At 43.8% G+C, this 17167-nt stretch overlaps 1 protein-coding gene across 1 annotated transcript in view; it reads right to left on the bottom strand.

Moving 5' to 3' along the window:
* Positions 1 to 5713, bottom strand: part of PLEKHH1 (pleckstrin homology, MyTH4 and FERM domain containing H1) — a 50956-nt gene extending 45243 nt beyond the window's left edge. Inside the window, exon 1 of the mRNA XM_003408723.4 lies at positions 5570 to 5713. Within this exon, the coding sequence (XP_003408771.3) occupies positions 5570 to 5695 (126 nt within the window). The 5' untranslated portion in view covers positions 5696 to 5713. The remainder of the gene's footprint in view (positions 1 to 5569) is intronic.
* Between the last annotated feature and the right edge of the window lie 11454 nt (positions 5714 to 17167).

The raw sequence follows: 17167 nt of genomic DNA, 5'->3' as shown, positions 1-17167 counted from the left end.
TGCTATGAGTCGGAATTGACTTGACAGCAATGGGTTTGGTTTGGTTTTGGTTGGTCTCATATAGATGATTGGTCTCAGATGATTTTTGTAAACCTTTTGTTACATATTTTTGTACCACACAGTCACATAGCTACACACACAAATCAACGATAAACAAATAAATAAGGCAGCCTTGAAAAGAGGAGGTAGATATTAGAAAAGTTCAACTTATATAGACCCAAGAAGCTGTAGAGAAAGGAAGTATTTATAATGTTTAGAGCTTTCCAGTTATTCCTTCAACCCCTAAGGAATAGGAAAGGGAGGCACTTTAAAACGTTTTTATTACGTAATATTTCAAGCAAACAAAAATATATAGAGAATAATTTTTGAAAGCACATGTATCTCCCATTCAACTTCGTTAAATCTTAATTTTTTGTTATAATTTTTTCAGCTTTTTTTCTTAAGAAGTATTAAGGTATACTGCAGATACAGTTGTGTATTTCCCCCCAATTTTATTCTCCTCCCTCTAGCATTTATCCTACACTTGGCTGTGTTTCTATTTTTATCTCATTTGTATGTACCCCTAAACAACAGATACTACTGTTTTGCAGGTTTTAAACCTTTACGTAAGTTGTATTAACTGTATATATTTTTCTGACCTTTTTTGTTCAGCTTTGTTTTTTGAGGTTTATTAATCTTATACATATAGCTCCACTTCATTCATTTTAACTGCAATGTAGTATTCTACAGTACAAATATACCCAGTGAGTTTATCCACTCCCCAGTTGGTAGATATTTAAAATATTTCCAACTTTTCATATATTCAATAATACTGAATAAGCATTCTTGTACATGTCTCCTTGTAACTGATTTATTTTATTTCTATAATTTTATGCTTTCTATTTACTCCATTTTTCTCTTTTTTTTTTTTTTTTTCCTATCTCTCTCACTGCCTGGACTTAATAGACTTTATTTCATTTCCCTGGGTTACTAATATCGAAAGTTATATATTCTGTTTCTATTGTTGAGTTATTATTCCTATTATTCTAGGCTTACAGACTGCTAGCTGTTCCCTAATACCTTTTTCCCCTTCTCTCTCGTTTAATAGAACTGTCAAGTTTTAGCTGAGCACATGGTTATCCAGAATAAAGACTACATTTCCCAATCTTCCTTGCAGCTGGTGTGAATAAGTTTTGGCCAATGGAATGCGAGCAGAAGGAATGTATACAAACTTGGGGTCATGTGCTTAAAGAGAAGAGGCTAGAATGTAGACATCAGAGTGAACCATCTTCAAACATGCAGAAGGCTGGACTGTTCATATCTGGAATGTTACATAAGAAAAAACTGTCTGTCTGGTTTAAGCCACTGTTATTTTTTGTTCTTTCTTTCAGCAGCAAAACTATAGCCCAGCTAATATACTAAAAAAATAACTAGGCATGGATTTTCTTTTCATTTATCCTACTTAGACTCATTCTGTTTCCTCAATTTGAGGCTTCATATCTTCCATCAAGTTTGGAATCTTTTAGCTATTATCTCTTCGAGTACTGCCTCTGTTTCATTCTCTTCTCTACTTCTGGAATCTTATTTGGTATCTATAGAATCTTCTTCTCATTCTAGCATCTACATCTCAGCCTATCTCTTTGTGCTGGATTCTGGGTGATCTCCTCAGGTTTATTTTCCTGTTCACTAAGTCTGTCTTCGGTGGTGTCTAATCTACTATGTAATCTGTCCATTGAAATTTAATTTCAGTGAAAATATTTTCACTTCTAGAAATTCTGTTTGGTTCTTTTCCAAGTCTGGCTGACCTTTTTGCATAGTACCTTGTTCTTTTCTCATATTTTCAATTTCTTTGTATCTTCAATAGTTTTAAATGCATTCACTTTATAGTCTCTTGCCAACATTTCTATTATCTGAAGTCCTTGGGGATCTAGTCCAGTTGTCTGTACCGATGGACTCTCATTCACTGTAGATTATTTCCTCAAAGAGTTATTAATTTTAATTAAACATTCATCTTCTCTAAGGGTTTTTTCAGGAGCCCTAGTGGCACAGTGGTTAAGCACTCTGCTACTAACTGAAAGGTTGGTGGTTTGAACCTACCAGCCACTCCATGGGAGAAAGATGTGGCAGTTTGCTTCTGTAAAGATTTAGGGAATCTTTGGAAACCTTGTGGGGAAGTTAGTTCTACTCTATCCTATAGGGTTGCTCTGAGTTGTAATCAACTTAATGGCAATATGTTTGTGTTTTAAGGCTTTTTTCTGTGGGGATCCTGTGTGATTTGGGTTTAAGTCTTGTTTCTCCAGAGAGGTTTTATGTCTGTTTCTACAAGTTTTCCTAGTGGTACCACTGTCCCAGAACTTAGAGTTTCCAAGTGACATAGAGGGTATAAATGTTAAACTAATGTTATCATCAGGCTCTCAGGGGAGACTTTTCTTTTTGTTTCTTCTACCCAGAGCCTTGATCAAGGCTGAGGAAGTTTTTCTGTCATCTCCCTGTGCTAGTGGATGATTTTCTTTTCCTTGTCTACCTTTTTGGTTTAGGACAAAGCCTACATTGGACTTTGATATTCCGGACTTTAAATACACGTCTCAGATATAACTTCAGCCTCCGACTGGCCAGACCTCATCTCTGTCTCCACAGATGTTAAAACTCAAATCTCAACTCCTACATTACTAAACGGAGGCCAGCCACCCCACCCTGCCCTGCTCAGCTGCCTGGGTTGAGTACTACCCTGAATTTTCCTCTTAGTTTTGCCATCTGAGGACTTCTCTTACTATATTCAGTGCTCAGCTCTTTATTTAAAAGGATATTTGAAATACTGAACCCAGTATTTCTAGGTCTTTCATAAGGTGAAGGTTATGTTTATTTTGTTCTCCACACTACTACAAACAGAAGTCTCTTCCCTTTGAGGTATGTTTTATACCAGCTGGTCGAGTTGATCCCCACTTAGTCTTTCCTTCCCTTGTACCCCTTCGCCAATACCATATCCTAAGCCAAGACTCTCAAACTTTGTAGTGTATGAAACAATTTTCTGGGAGCTTGTTAAACATGCAGATTATTAGCAGCAGCCCTGGAGACCTGGATCTAGAGAACTGGAGTGGTGACCAGAAATACACATGTTTAACAAGCACTCCAGGTGGCTCCAGGTGATGCAGGTGGTCCCAGGACCATACTTTGAGAACCAGTGTCTAAGGCATGTGTCCCTCTCCCTGAGGTGACTGAATTCTTCCCTTCCTCTTAGCAGTACTTCCAGGCATCCACAGGAACCCTGATGGTCTGTTTTACAAAGCCTGAACTAGAAGACGGCACAGGCAACAGATCCAAAGTTCACGAGTTCTAGTCAAGGCTAGTCCAGGGCTACTCCCTTCAACTATAGAAATGCAGAGGTGATGCAACTGACTTGTCTTTCTGGGAGACAGGGTTGTGGGGCTATCAGTACAGTAGATCATGTATGCAGGCCTGACTAATCAAGACTTTGACATTATTTGGAGAAAAGTGGGCTAAATTTTACCTTTGTACTATAAAAGAAGGGTTTGCTAAGCAGATTGATACTAAAATCAAAATTATAGAAAAAATGGTTTATTCACTTAAGATATAGATATAAATACATAAAGTGCAGGTCTTCATTCTCTAGATGGGCTATGTTCTAAAATACCTCTGTAAGTCAGCCATTTGGAATGTATTTTTCCATAGAAACATTAGGAATGGTGGTCAGTTTCCCAGATCAGTCCACTAAAGTCTGCAAAGATAATAATCATTCCCATTTAAGAATCCATTCTGTGCCAGGACCTTTATACACATGATCTCAAATAATCCTCAAAATAACTCTGAAAGGTAGACATTTTGTGTCCCTGACTTAGGGATGAAGGAACTTGCCCACAATCACATAGCTAAGAAGTAGCAGAGCCAGCTGGGCCTGTGTCCTTGTGCTTAATAGGGAGTGAGCAGTAGAATAATAGACCCTCCACTGCAGCCACAAGTGACTCAAGAGGTGACAAAGGACCAAATGATTTGTATCATTGCTTTAGTGTGCCATAAAAAGCAGCAGAGGGGAGAAGAATGCAAGATGACAGTTTAGTAAACTGCTTGGATTTTGACCTTTAAAAAAAAAAAAAAACACTACCTTGTGGGAATGCAAAAGGGTACAACCATTTTGGAAAACGATACAGCACTTCCTTAGAAAGCTAGAAATAGAAATACCATATGATTTAGTAATCCCACTCCTAGTAATATACCCTAGAGAAATAAGAGCTATCACACGAATAGACATATGCACACCCATATTCACTGTAGCACTGTTCACAACAGCAAAAGGATGGAAACAACCTAGATGCCTGTCAATAGATGAATGGAGAAACAAACTGTGGTACATACACGCAATGGAGTACTACGCAAGGATAAAGAACAATGATCAATCTGTGAAGCATCTCACGACGTAGATGAATCTGGAGGGTATTATGTTCAATGAAATAAGTCAATCATGACAGGACAAATATTATATGAGACCACTACTATAAGAACTCATGAAAAAGTTCATACACAAAAAGAAACAATCTTTGATGGTTATGAGGTGGGAGAGGGGTGGGGATGGAAAAACACTAAATAGACAATAGATAAGTGGTATCTTTGGTGAAGGGTAAGACAGTACACAATACTGGGGAAGCCAGCACAACTTGTACAAGGCAAGGTCATGGAAGCTCCACAGACACGTCCAAACTCCCTGAGGGACCGAATTACCGGGCTGGGGGCTGTGGGGACCATGGTCTCAAGGAACATCTAACACAACTGGCATAACATAGTTTATAAAGAAAATGTTCTACATTCTACTTTGGTGGGTAGCATCTGCAATCTTAAAAGTCTGTGACTGGCCATCTGAGATACTCCACTGTTTTTAACCCCCTTCAGGAGCAAGGAGGAATGAAGAAAACTAAAGATACAAGGGAAAGATTAGTCCAAAGGACTAATGGACCACAACTACCACAGCCTCCACCAGACTAAGTTCAGTACAACTAGATGGTACCGGGCTACCACCACTGACTGCTCTGACAGGGATCAAAATAGAAGGTCCTGGGCAGAGCTGGAGAAAAATGTAGAACAAAATCCTAACTCAATAAAAGACCAGACTTACTGCCCTGTTCCAGACTGAAGAAACCCCCAGAGTATGGCTCTCGGACACCGTTGTAGCTTAGTAATGAAGTCACTCCTGAGGTTTGCCCTTTAGCCAAAGACTAGACAGGCTCATAAAACAAAACAAGACTAAAGCAGCACACTAGTCCAGGGGCAAGGACTACAAGGCAGGAGGAGACAGGAAAACTGGTAATAGGGAACCCAAGGTCGAGAAGGGGAGAGTGTTGACTTGTCGTGGGGTTGGCAACCAATGTCATAAAACATTATGTGTACTGTTTTTAATGAGAAGCTAGTTTGTTCCGTAAACTTTCATCTAAAATACAAAAAAAAAAAAAAAATACTACCTGGGGTTTCATTTTGTGTGTGTAGAAAAGCTTCTCACTGAAAGTTTACCTTTCTCAACTCTCCCTCTCTGACACAGACTTCTGCAGTGAGGCTGGGCAGCTACTTGCTCTCTGGGACTCACCTTGTCAGCCAGCAGCTCCCTTATCTTACTGGCCTGTAGGCGGAACCGGAAAAGCTGGGTCTCCAGGGCCAGGCAGCGCTTCTGCCAGTCCACATTGGCCCGGGTCTCCACCTTGAGTTCTGCCATGATGGAACCAACTTCTGAATATTCCAGAATGCCCTGAGAACCAGGATACAAAGAGAGGAAAAGATAAGTAAATGTGTGAGGAGAAGCCATGTGGGGAAAGCAGAAGGAGGCCAGAGGACAGAGAAAATGGGGCTGGGGAAGGGAAGTGAGTCCACAGCTCATTGCTTTTCCTCTGCTCCATTCCCACCTCTCATAGCCCAGGTGGCCGGCTCCATCAGAAGTTAGCTGAACAACTTCAGAAATCATGAGACTGAGGCAGAAGAAACCTTATGGAGAACTTAGTCTCACTTTCACAGAAGAGTAGGACTCATTTGTTTATTCATTCACTCATCCATTCAACAAATATTTAGCCATTCAACTAATTATTTACATGCCAAACACTCTTCTAGGCACTGAAGATACAAAGATAAATGAGAAGTCTCTTGTCCTTGAGTTTTTCAAGGAGTTCTTAGGAAAATCTAATGACAAAACTTCAACATAGTCACAATTGCTAACAGATATATGGATGAATCAGGGAAGTAGAGAAATAGAGCTGACTGGGCTGCAGAGGCAGGGGGAATGGAGGATGGTGTTTAGAAAAGACTTCAAGTACGTAATGGATTTATCCAAGCTCACATAGCTAATCAGAGCCAGAGCTCTAGTTCCTAGTTTAGTTCTGATTCTACTACACCTATATAGAGTTCAACATCCCTAAGTGATGCAAAGAGTTAACACACTCAGCTGCTAACGCAAAGGCTGGAGATTCAAGTCTACTCAGAGGCGCCTTGAAAGAAAGGCCTTGCAATCCACTTCCGGAAAAGGAGCCATTAAAAACCCTTATGGAGCATGGTTCTACTCTAATACATACCAGCTCACCATGAGTTGGAACTGACTTGATGGCAACTGGTTTTTATAGATTTCACACAGGGAACAAATGGAAAGAAAATGTAGCCTTTTGTATTCCCTTGACAATTTTTCTGTTTAGTTGGGATTCTGACAATTATCATTGAACGATCCTGCTTTGGAACTGATTCTCACCCCCTCAAGTTATAAAATTCAAATTAGAAAACTGCTAGATATTTTGCTGTAGCTTCTAGAGTAAGCTACAGTCTTTGGAAAAAACTTTATATAAATCCAGAACAAATCAACCAGACACCTATAATATTCCCAGCCAGGAGAATTTAACCAGATGCCTCCTAGGGATAAGGACAAGATATTTTAGAGTAGAAAAACTAGGCTGGGGATGAAGAAGATGCATGAATGTGGGTGCCAGAGAAGACACAGGCACAGAGTGAACAGAAAGGAGAGACGAGATGTAAGACACATCCATCACCAGGTGTTTTAATTTTAAAACATCATCAGATGTTTTAAATTACTTTCTAGTAATCATTATGCTCAGCAATAAGTGTAAACTTGGTCTGTCCCAAACCACGCCACGTAGTCACCTTATGCATTAGATAATTCTAAGGAATTACTGTTAACTCCACCCAGGCAGTCACTTTAAGAACCCGAAAACCAAACCCGCTGCCACTGAGTTGATGCTGACTCATAGCAACCCTATGGGACAGAGTAGAACTGTCCCATACCATTTCCAAGGCTGTAATCTTTACAGGGAGCCCTGGTGGTATAGTGGTTAAGTGTTCGCTGCTAACCAAAATGTTGGCAGCTGGAATCCACCAGCCACTCCCTGGTAGAAAGATGTGGCAGTCTGCTTCCGTAGAGATTCCACCACCCAACACTATAGAGCAGAGTAGAACTGCCCCATAGGGTTTCCAAGGAGCGGCTGGTAGATTTACAACTGCCAATCTTTTGGTTAGCAACCGAGCTCTTAATTACTACGCCACCAGGGTTCCTTCGTGGTCACCCTAGTATTAGATAATTTTAAGGAATTACTGTTAATTTTTTAGGTTGATATTATTTTTAATATCATCTGCTAGAGATATATATGATTTACAGGTGAAATATGTCTGGGATTTGCTTTAAAATACTTTATGGTAAGGGGTGAGTAATGTGGGGAAGATATATGAAGTAAGATTTGTCAAAACGTTGATAATTTTTAAAGCTAAATAATGGGTATCTAACCAAAACCCAAAACCAAACTCTTTCCCAACGAATTGATGCCGACTCATAGTGACCCTATAGGACAGAGTAGAACTGCCCCATTTAGGTGTTCTTTAAACTGGTCTCTCTACTTTAGTATATGCCTGGAATTTTCCATAATAAAAGTTTGTTTAATTTTTTAAATCCCTTTTCCATTCTTTAGGAGCCACCTGGCCTCAGAAAACCCAGCCATCTTCTGTGCTGTTGCCTAAATACTACCATGGTCCCTCAGTGAGCCTCTACTTGATATTTGATGGGTGAATCACCAATATTGCTTCCTACCTAATATTTGACTTTTACAAGTATATGTCCTTCATTATACACTACAAATAGTTATCATTTACTGAGTCCTTCTTGTATGTAGGCGCCTGTGGCCATTTTGATCCTCGTAACACCTATGAGGTAGGCACCATTGTCCAGACTTTCACATGAGGACACTGAACAACAGAGAGGTTAACTCAGAGAGTTATACAGCTAGTAAGTAGCAGGGCTGGGATTCTGGCTCCAAAGTCCTTGTTCTTAACCTCTGTACGATTTGTTGTTGTTGTTAGCTGCCATCGAGTCGGTCCCCGACTCAACCCTATGCATAATGGGACTAGACCATTGTGACCCATAAGGTTTTCACTGGCTGATTTTCAGAAGCAGATCACCAGGCCTTTCTTCCTAGTTTGCCTTAGTCTGGAAGCTCCACTGAAACCTGTTCAGCACCACAGCAACATGCAAGTCTCCAGTGAAAGACAAGTGGTGGCTATGCCTGAAGTGCACTGGCTGGGAACCGAACCCGGGTGTCCTGCGTGGAAGGCGAGAATTCTACAATTGAACCACCACTGCCCTCACTGCCTTCCTTACCCATCCAAAAAATGGGAAGAACTCCGATTTTACAAAGAGTTAAGTGGACCGTTAAGGGTAAGAGAAATATTTCACAGGATCTTTCAGAAGCCTACTTTATAGCCCAGATTTTCCAAGGCATTCTGGTCTCAAATATTCTGATACTGTAATCTCCATAAGCACAGATATTTATCATGTGTCCCTACTTTACATCTAACAAATAGGGTCCATGGACCTTACAAAAAGGCCCAATGATTAAACCACTGATGGATCCAGTGTCTGAGTCTTTCAGTTCTGGGCTCCTCAGAACACTGGATATATGACCTCAGCCCTGCTGTCCCGGAACTGTCATCCCGAACAATCCCGACATTGTGACCTCCCAGCAATCCCCACCTCAAAAGACTGGGACCAACTGGAACGGGCAGGAAGACAAAAGACAAAAACAAAACATGACCTTCTCTGAGCTAAGATCACAGCTGGAAAGACAAAACAGAACCTTGTGGGGCCTCCAGAGAAGGCCAGGAGGCTTCGTGTTTGATTTTCTTTGTCCTTTAAGGGAGCTTTGCTTTTCCTTGTATAAATAAAAAAGGTGGCAGATCTGAGACTAGGACTGCGGAGTGTGCGACCTAGCCCAGGGCTAAAGAATTAGCAGTAAGATCACCCAAGTAAAACCAAGGGGCAGGGAGAATTTAATCCTTTTGTGCGGTTGAAAGAGTTTGGTTCATTTAATTCCCTTATTAATTGTCAAAGCTGCTGCTCAGGTTCCACGGGGAGAGTGCAAACCCAAATCATGAAAATCTCCAGGGACTTTGCAAATAAAATACGTCATTGGTCTCTGCCTCTCCCTGGTGTCTGAGATTACACCTGGACTTCAGGGAGTGCTCTCCCCAATCCAGCATCTTTGTGAGATCACAACTCTGCACTGATCAAATGGTCTAGTTAATCCTCTCCCTGACTTAGGGATGCTGGCGAGGTCCTGAGGAGCTTGCCTCGGCATGTGGGGAGAGTTACGAGTTTTCAAAAACAGATCTGCAGCAAGCTGCCTGCTGCCAAGTCCAAGGCTCAGAGGCTCTTCCGACAGAAGCAGGTGGTAGGAGTAACAGCTACAAAACGAAGGATGGTAAGGGAAGACAAAAATAAGCTGAATCTCACTTGCTAAATCACCTTGCACTTACCTGTACTTCCCATAAAGATGCACAAGAATGAGCAGAAACAAGTACTTCAGATTTGCAGAGTAGCTTTTACCTTTTCAAAGCACTGCAACATTCATTATTTCTCTTATTATCCTCTCAACAGCCCTGAGATGGAGAAGGATGAATGTAATCATTCCCAGTGAACAGATGAAAAAACTCATCACATCCGCGACTCGCTGAGAGACACAGAGCTCAGTAGTAGCAGAGCTGGACCAAGAACCCTGATCTCCCAACATCTAGAACTGCCCTCTTTCCCTGATGATGCTTCAGCAGTGGCAGTAGATGTCTCCAGCTACCAGGCTAGCCTAACACAAACACAACATTAATGGCAAAAACAGACGGGGAAATGAGAGGAGGCAAGTGGGTGGGGAACAAAAACCTGCTCAATTGTTTTCTTCTTTTTTATTCTGGAAAGCTTCAAACACATACAAGGAGAATATAATACCTCTCCAGGTGTCCCCCTCCCCCATGCAGCTATAACTGTCATCAGCTCATGGCTACTCTTATAAAACCCACTTCTCTTGATTCCTATTGGTGCCAGCATCCTAAACTGCTTGACAGCTAAGAGTCAAATAGTTGCCATGGCCTTGGCACCTGCTTTCAAATTCCCTAAATCCTCCAGCACCCTGGCCTGAAATGTCTATACAGAGCAGAGGCAGGGCTAGGGGTAGGGTGGGTAGTGGCAAGAAGGTACAGGGAACCCTTGGGTACTTTCAGACCCTGGGTCTATATGGGAGAAAACACATGTTTGACCAGAGATCTCTCTGGCAAGCTTGGGGATTTGACTAGAAATTCCCAAAATGCTGAGATTAAATTTAATTCAACTAACTTTTGTTAAGTGAGGCCTATGTATTTTTTTTTTTTTTATGTATAGGTTAAGGATATGCAGATGAAGAAAGATGCTGTGGCTCAAGTGGCTACAATCTGACTATCCTGATAAAACTTCCCTGCAAAGGGAGCCAGTCAATACAAGAGCCTGAAGGGAAGTCGCTGCAGGTACCAGAGCAACCTTGCATCTACCTTGCAGAGGGTGCAAGGGCATCAGCAGGTAACGTCTGGGCCTCTGTTATGGGAACAGTCTCCACTGGGCTCTACCCTGCCATCTCACCACGGTTCGCTCCCTCTGTAATTTTTGCTTGTTAGTAACGGGCCACCACCATATTCTAAAAGTGCTCCGTTAGGCTACGTTTGATCCCCCTTCCCTTGTTGTGGGAAAGGAAGAGCTCTGTAACCCCTTGCTGGGGACAGAGCTGGGACGAGGGTGTAAGTAGACACAGAGACATAAGACACAGCTCCTTCTGACCAAGCCAACAACACACATGACCTCTGTGGGATGCTGAGCATCACAGTTCACATAGTGTTGGGGAGACAAAGGAAAAGGTGAGCACATTCTAGCCTTCAGAGATCTAAATGCTAAGAGAAGGAGCAAGGACCACCATGTACAGCCTCCACTGAGAACAAAATGGTCTGAGAAACAGCAGAGCATAGCACTTAAGATCCTACTCCGTGGATCCAAAGACCTGAGTTTGACTACCAGTTCAGGCACTGATCAATCCTGTGATTTTGAACAATTTGCTCACCTTCTCTGAGTCTGTGTTCCCTTCTTTGGAAACAAGGGTAATAATACGAGGCTGAAGCATATGAAACTGCCAACATTTAACCACTTTCTTAGCTACAAAAACGGCAATTTCATGTGGTTCAAACCAAGGCCACCTCATGCAGGATTTTTTTTTTTTTTTGAGAATTAAAGAAGATATTACTACAGCCTGGTATACAGTAAGCATTCAAAAAATGACAGCTATTGTTATTATCAGCAAATAAAAGACAAACTAACAGTGCCCTGGACTGACGATGTATGTGCTCACCAGCAGATCCACCCTGACGAGGAGACTGGCTGATTTTAAAAAATTATGTTATCTATTTATTTTAGAATATTGAACAAGTGGGTATATGATGCAGAGTAAGGGTTCTTCCCACCTCTGTACTTCAGCCATAGTTCTCCCCAAAGGCAACCACTGTTATCAGGCTTTTGTGTGTTCTTTCAGAGATACTCCATGCATATACAAGCATTCATGTATGTTATATACACACAGCCACACACAAATGGTGGCACACTATACACACTATTCCTAACAATATAACAAAGGAACCCTGGTGGTGCAGTGGTTAAGCACTTGGCTGCTAACTGAAAGGTCAGAAGTTCGAACCCACCAGCCGCTCCCAGAGAGAAAGATGTGGCAGTCTGCTTCCGTAAAGATTGTTGTTGTGTGCCACTGAGTCAATTTCAATTCATAGTGAACCTATAGGACGGAGTAGAACTGCCCTACGGGGTTTCCAAGGCTGCAATCTTTATGGAAGCAGACTGCCACATCTTTCTCCCGCTGATGGGCTCAAACCGGTGACTTTCAGTTAGCAGTTGACTGCTTAAACACTGTGCCACCAGGGCTCCTTCCGTAAAGATTACAGCCTCGGAAACCCTATGGGGCAGTTCTGCTCTGTCCTATAGTGTCACTATGAGTCAGAATCAACTCTGTAGCAATGGGTTTGGTTTAAAAATATAACTTAAGAGACCTTCCTATATCAATATACATATCTGCCACACATCTCCCCCAACATGCACATGTTCCATTGTGTGACTATTATATGATCTTATTTAAGGGTCTCCTATTGAGTTTATTGAGGGACATTTGGGTTGTTTCCAACCTTCTGCTAAAATAAACAACGCTGCCGCAAATATCCTTGTACATACGTTACTCACATACCTCAGAGCACATCTGAAGGATAAAGTCCTAGAAACGGATTTGTAGGGTTAAGTGATAGACATTGTAAATTGCCAGGCAGTCCAAATTGCCCTCCCCTGAGGTGGTCCTAATCCACCCTCCAGCCAGCAATAAGTGCCTATTTCCCCACAGTGCAGATCAATCTTGAATTTGCTTTTGATGGCAGGGAATGACAGTTCAGCTGGGCTGCCCCAGAGAATGCAGGATGGTGGCTCTGCAAAGCAGCCAGCTGTGAAGTCACCCTAAACAGGGGTGAGGGAAAACAGCACCTTAACTCTGCCTCTCTAAAGTACTGTTCAACCCATGAGCAGCACAGAGTTCAGCATACAGATACCCTCTCAGAAAAAAGAAAGGGAATAGGAAAGAGGAACACACAAGGGGGGCGTAAGGTGGGAGGTACATACTTCTTCCCAGTAGCTGGTGATTTCTGAAGAGGGCAGCAGGGGCACATTTTTTCCGCTCAGTTGTTAGATTCAATGAGATTGGGACCCCAGGGGTATCCCATCATAATCCAGCTGTGCACAAGCCCCCTGTGGCAGACACGGGACCAAACCCCAAACTGGGAATTTAGAAGACTTGATTTTGAGTCTTGCCTCTTCTACTTTTTAGCTATATAACCTTGAGCAAGTCATAACTTTTCTGAGTCCTCTTTTTCTCCTTTGTAAAATGGGGGTGATAATACAGGAAAACATTGGAATTAATGTTCTACAAAGTAGTGTCATGTTACCAGTGTCTGGCACACAGAAGACGGTCCAAAAAGTTGGATGAAGGAATCCATGATTCTTCCATCGAAAAGAGTTACTAAAATGATCTTTCAAGCAGGAGTTTAAGCTGGAACTAAGGCTCTGTCCGGAAGAGTTTTATTAGGTGGCTTGGTAGTAAAAGCTTAAGGAGGAAGTATCCCGGAGAAATCCAACAGGGAGAGGATTTGACTCCCAGATTAGGGTCTTCACTGCCTCTGCCACCCTTTAAGGCTCCCTGGCCCCTGGTGACTGATTCCTCTCTAAGGCTCCTAGGACACAAAGCTCCTGGTACCATTCGGCGCCCAATTTGTTTTCTTTTCTGCTTGGCTGACCTGCCCCTAGGAGTCAAGCCTGACCCAGAAGACTCCTAAAAAAAAAAAAAAACACCCAGAAGTCACAGAAGAAATAACCCAAATTGAGGGAGAAGAGCGGTAGGGGTGAACGCGAGCGAGCACGGACTGCAAGGTAGCAGGTAGGTAGTCAGCAGGCAAGCTCCGAGGGGCCCTGCGGGGGCAACTGGATCGAGCCGGTCCCAAACTCCGGAGCGTCCCCGGGAGGGGTTACTCCTCGCCTCGCGGCCGGTCTCGGGAAGTCCCCGGCTCCCCGAAGCCTGCCCCGCGGCTCCCAGCGCTCTCAGCTGCTGGGAGCTCGTTTCCAGGTACGGAGGCACCTGCTCGGGAATCGCCCTGCGGCGCAGGGGGAGCCGGCCCTCCCCGCCAGCCGAAACCCTCCCCCGCCAACACCTCCACCCCGACCACCCCCGCCCGGCGGGGGCGCTCACCTTCAGCGAGCTCGCGGACGTCCACGCCGCGCACCGGCCACCCGGGCGCCCTCCGCGCGTGGCCACCACTGACCTTGCGCCCTCCTCGCCGGAGTCAGGAGCGGCCGCCGGGGCTCCACCGCCCGGCAGCAGGGGTCGGGTGGGCGGGGCGGCGGCGGCCCGGAGCCCGGAGGCTCCCGCAGGCTCACCGCACAAAGCCGAGCTGCGCCTTTCGGCGTCCCATTCAGGGCTCTCGGGTGCTCCCTCCTCCCCTCCCATGCTCCTCCCGCTCCTTAAAGGCAGAGCGCCTGGCTCGGAGCTGCAGGCGGCTCCCGGAGAGGCACAGGAAATGACCTCAGCGGCAACAGCCTCCCACCTCTCTGCTGCGCTGGGCTCGGTCTGGGGGCGGCGGGGTGGCTGCGGGGTCCTGGGGACAGTGGGGGTCTCCCGGACTCCGACCCTGAGCTCTCTGCGAAGGCCGCCCCAGTTACACCCGGGAGCGGCCAGGGAGCTCTGGGGATTCGCTCAGTTCCCAGCTGGCAGAATGGGGGACAAGACCCTTCTTCCCACCCAAGGCAGTTCCAGCTTTTGTCTGGCGACCTGTGTGAACTATATCGTTGTTGAGTGTCCTCCAGTCGATTCTTACTCATGGCGACCATATGTGACATAGTAGAGCTGCCCCATAGGGTTTTCTTGGCTATAATCTTTACAAAAGCAGATAAGCAGAGCACCAGGTTTTTCTCCCGCGGAGCCGCTGGGTGGGTTCCAACGTCAGCCCCTGGGTTAGTAGCCTAGTGCTAATCGTTTTGTCACCAGGGGTGGTTGTATGAACTATACCGTCAGATATTTGAAGAGGAAGTCATAATTTTCAGATAACCTGTCCCATTGTCAGATCAGGACATGGGATCGGACACATAATCAGGGACCTATGGTACTGAAGAAGTCCAAGCTCCTCTGAAGGCATTGGCGAAAAACAAGGCTCCAGTAATTGACGGAATATCAATTGAGATGTTTCAACAAACAGATGCAGTGCTGGAGCTGGTCACTCATCTATGCCAAGAAATATGGAAGACAGCTTCCTGGCCAACTGACTGGAAGAGATCCGTATTTATGCCTATTACCAAGAAAGGTGATCCAACCGAATATGGAAATTATAGAACAATATCATTAATATTACACGCAAGTAAAATTTTGCTGAAGATCATTCAAAAACAGCTGCAGCAGTATATCGACAGGGAACTGCCAGAAATTCAGGCCAGATTCAGAAAAGGATGTGGAACCAGGGATATCACTGCTGATGTCAGATGGATCCTGGCTGAAAGCAGAGAATACCAGAAGGATGTTTACCTGTGTTTTATTGACTATGCAAGGGCATTCAATTGTGTGGATCATAACCAATTATGGATAACATTGCGAAGAATGGGAATTCCACAGCGCTTAAGCGTGCTCATGAGGAACCTTTACATAGATCAAGAGGCCGTTGTTCAGACAGAACAAGAGGATAGTGTGTGTTTTAAAGTCAGGAAGGGTGTGCATCAAGGTTGTATCCTTTCACCATACCTATTCAGTCTGTATGCTGAGCAAATACTCTGAGAAGCTGGACTATATGAAGAAGAACACAGCATCAGGATTGGAGGAAGACTCATTAACAACCTGCATTATTCAGATGACACAACCTTGCTTGCTGAAAGTGAAGAGGACTTGAAGCACTTACTAATGAAGATCAAAGGCCACAGCCTTCAGTATGGATTGCACCTCAACATAAAGAAAACAAAAATCCTCACAACTGGACCGATGAGCAACATCATGAGAAACGGAGAAAAGATCAAAGTTGTCAAGGATTTCATTTTACTGGGATCCGCAATCAAGAGACATGGAAGCAGCAGTCAGGAAATCAAACAACACATTGCATTGGACAAATCTGCTGCAAAGGACCTCTTTAAAGTGTTAAAAAAGCAAAGATGTCACCTCGAAGACTAACGTGCACCTGACCTAAGCCATGGTATTTTCAATCACATCATATGCATGTGAAAGCTGGACAATGAATAAGGAAGACCGAAGAAGAATTGATGCCTTTGAATTGTGGCGTTGGTGAAGAATATTGAATATACCGTGGACTGCCAAAAGAATGAACAAATCTGTCCTGGAAGAAGTACAACCAGAATGCTCCTTGGAAGCAAGGATGGCGAGACTGCATCTTACATACTTTGGACATGTTGTCAGGAGGGATCAGTCCCTGGAGAAGGACATCATGCTTGGTAAAGTACAGAGTCAGCGGAAAAGAGGAAGACCCTCAACAAGGTGGATTGACACAGTGACTGCAACAATGAGCTCAAGCATCACAACAATTGTAAGGATGGTGCAGGACCAGGCAGTGTTTTGTTCTGTAGTGCATAGGGTCGCTATGAATCAGAACCGACTCGACGGCACCTAACAACAACAACAATTGTCGGATCAAGTGTTCTGATTTGTAGTTTGTTAAAAATATAGATACCACAGCTGCAGGATAGATTTGTTAATAGTTAAAGATATTTAACAATTAATTGTATTTGTTTTAACGGGGTGGGGGGTTGTCATCAATATACTCTAGTTCCTCAGGGGTTTGCAGGCCAATAGTTCACCTAATGCAATCCTACACCAAAGAGGATTGGAACACTCAACGTTTCATTAGGTGGGCATGGGGGTAGAGAAGATGAAAATAAAGAATATTGCAGAGAAGGGTCTGCATTTCAAAACACAGAGCTTTATTCCCCAAACCTGGAGCTTCTCAGTCTAGGCTTGCACAGGGCAAAAGCAAAACACCGGGTCATGTTTCTCCAAACGTGCATTAGAAGAATCACCTCTCAGCAGTTGAAGAATCCCTGGTTCCATCCCAGGCTTGAATCTAAATCTCTGGGGTGGGAGGGGGGCTGGGAAACTGCCCATTTAACCAGCTTCCAGGTGATCCCCTTGCACAATTTAAGAGCTCAGGCACTCTGGAAAGCTGGTCCTGGCAGTTCAGGAGGCCAAGTGTGAAAGCTAAACTGGGCCGCTGCATCTCCTGGTAACCAGAGTCTCCAAAGGGCTGGATTTGCAAATAGATTTATTAT

Source organism: Loxodonta africana, chromosome 10, assembly GCF_030014295.1.
Source record: "Loxodonta africana isolate mLoxAfr1 chromosome 10, mLoxAfr1.hap2, whole genome shotgun sequence".
Classification (NCBI taxonomy): Eukaryota; Metazoa; Chordata; class Mammalia; order Proboscidea; family Elephantidae; genus Loxodonta; species Loxodonta africana.
The sequence above is the reverse complement of the archived record's forward strand: the minus strand, read 5'-3'. Positions and strand labels throughout refer to the sequence as shown.